General features: G+C 25.4%; 2 protein-coding genes across 2 annotated transcripts; both read right to left on the bottom strand.

Annotated features, from left to right (window-relative positions):
• Positions 1 to 26: 26 nt before the first annotated feature.
• Positions 27 to 266, bottom strand: ENU1_156410 (hypothetical protein; the record flags this gene model as incomplete). Its single annotated transcript, XM_008860726.1, has 1 exon — positions 27 to 266. One exon carries the CDS (start codon positions 264 to 266, stop codon positions 27 to 29), a length of 240 nt encoding a protein of 79 aa, XP_008858948.1.
• A 1235-nt stretch (positions 267 to 1501) lies between these two features.
• On the bottom strand, positions 1502 to 2437 carry ENU1_156400 (hypothetical protein; the record flags this gene model as incomplete). The annotated part of the gene is made up of 1 exon (XM_008860725.1): positions 1502 to 2437. The coding sequence occupies one exon, from the start codon at positions 2435 to 2437 to the stop codon at positions 1502 to 1504; it is 936 nt and encodes a 311-aa protein (XP_008858947.1).
• Between the last annotated feature and the right edge of the window lie 111 nt (positions 2438 to 2548).

The following is a 2548-nucleotide window of genomic DNA, read 5'->3' as shown; positions in this document are numbered from 1 at the left end:
AATTTGATTTTAATAACAAAAATCAATTAAAATGTCATTTGTTCAACCACTTCAGCACTGTTTAATGGTCTTTTTCTTCGATCACGAATTGCTTGAAACGTTGTACGAATAACAATGAATAGAACCGTTGCTAATACAAAAAGAGGAAGGAAGATCATTCCTGGAAGTACTTCTCTAGTGATTTCATTTTCTTTTACTTCTACAAAAACAGGTTTACCTAATGTTAGTGATATGGAAAGACAAATAACAATTAATGTGGTAGTCATTTAATTAAGATTTTTGATTATTCCCTCGATTTTTTAGATTGTTGTATTTTATTTTTGTAATATATAACAATAATTTACAAAAATATATTTTTGTTGAGTTTCATTCAAATCAAAAACTCCATCAAAAAAATAGAAAAAGTTCAGAAGAAGAATTACCAAAACAAATTCTGTCATACTTTAAATTTATATCGTTCATCTCATAAAACCATATCATCTAGTCTGACAATGAAAAACGAAAAGAGCTGTGATTCAAATGTTACTAATGCAGAAGAAGAAATTAAAAGACAATTAAATGAATTTGAACAAGTACTTCTTCAATCTCTTAAAGCTCAATTTAGTCCTTTATTTGTTCCATCAAATACAGACACTATGAATGTCTCTATTAGTAAAATGTATTTATAATTGATTCTTTATTAAAAGAAAGTCATGCTTGTTCTTTGTTTAGTCAAAAAATAAATTGTTTTCGTCATGGAGATACACTTGCTGTCATTTGATAAATTTAGTATTATCATTTTAAAAATAAATCATATATCATTTTCTTCTTGTATTTATAAATATAAAATACCTTAATTCTCTCTCAAAGAAAATACTTATTCTCTGAAAAATATCAGAAATTCTTCATTATCATTATTGTCACATACTTTTCTTCATTATCTAACTCTTTTACAAGAAAGAGACTTAATTCTCTTGTTGCTCAAGTAATAAACAATGTCAGAAATTATAAATAATAACAAACATTAGTTTTGTTATTGTTATGACTTGAAAAGTCATTTGAAGCTATTCCGAAAAGATTTAGTTATATTTGAGAATATTATAACAACAAGAGATTTATTGTTTGTTAAACAAATTGAATATTTGTCTATAAAAGAATAAATTAAATCAAGAGAACCTATATATGAAATATTACAAACTATGGAAGATAAAGAATCAATTAAGAGAGCTAAAATACAGAATGAGTTTATCACTAAATTTTCACAAAAAACAGTGTTATTATTATTTTTGAAACTAAAGATATTCATTACATTCAATAAAAAGATAAATGTCAAGTGTTTGACTTATCATTACTTATTAAGTAATTATCAATTGTATAAATTGTGTATTTTGTAAATGATAAGACAGATTAGAACTCATTTAAATTAGCTGTACACTTATTAGAATATTTCATTTGACATATTTAGAAATAAAATAATAACAATTGTTTTAGACAGCACATTAAATAAAAATGAACATCTAAATTACACTGGTTGAAGGGGTGTGTTTAATTTCTCATAAGAATTCCAATGTTCTCTTGTTTTTTCATTCCAAACAAACAAGCGAGATTCTTTTAAGACTTGTCTTGAATCTGATAAAAGATCATCTAATTTCAAGTCAAGATGAAAAGACCTTCTAACAAGTTCAAAGTGTTGAAGTAAAGGAGAAGATGCAATTATTTTTAATAAAGGAAATAATTGTTCTATTTGATTGCAATAATGTTTAATGATGGTATTCCATCCAAACAGATTAGTTTTTACTTCCCATAAAGTAAGAATTTGAGAATAAATAAAACTTATTCGAACAACCATTTCAACTACATCCCCATTCTCATAAAAGTCTTTTGCTTTTAAACATAAATGGTTGAAATATCCAATTACTTCTGATTCATTAAAAGTATTAATTTGAGATAATCCACGAGTAAGAGGAGATAGACATTCGTTTGTTATTGAACAAAGGTTTTGAAGAGAAGTACCTGACTTAAATATATCTGTAAGAAGTTGTGAGTCAATTGGAATTTTTTTATTTTTCAGAAAAAATAAAGGAAGAGAGTTTGATTTTATAAGCTTCTTTTCTGAACTATAGGTTATTGGTTTTGGTAAGTTTTTAATTTTAATGGAAAGGTCATTTAATGAATAAATTCTAGGTATTGTAGTTATGTCTTTTGTTGAAAGTGGTATTAATTTACTTATAACCCAATATGATGTTTCAGTAGAGGTTTTAATTTGTACAACATCTCTTTGTCTTGTTCTTCCTTTTCTAATACATCTTCCATTTCGAATAATAGTTCCAGTAATTCCATTTGTTTTAATTATTTTTTGTGAAAGATGAATGGTTTGAGAAGAGATTATAGTACAGAGGTATTGTTTGTAAGGACGGATAGACCAAGTGACTTCTTGGTTGAGGAACAAAGAAGACATAGAAATAGAAAATGCATAGTTTCAAAGTCAATTTTCGAGGTAGTTTGTTTTGTAATAATTTAAATAATTAATAAATTAAAGAATTAATAATTCATTAACGATAAAAAAAAA

The sequence above is a fragment of the Entamoeba nuttalli genome (assembly GCF_000257125.1).
Source record: "Entamoeba nuttalli P19 unplaced genomic scaffold asmbl_6558, whole genome shotgun sequence".
Taxonomy (NCBI): domain Eukaryota; phylum Evosea; order Mastigamoebida; family Endamoebidae; genus Entamoeba; species Entamoeba nuttalli.
The sequence above is the reverse complement of the archived record's forward strand: the minus strand, read 5'-3'. Positions and strand labels throughout refer to the sequence as shown.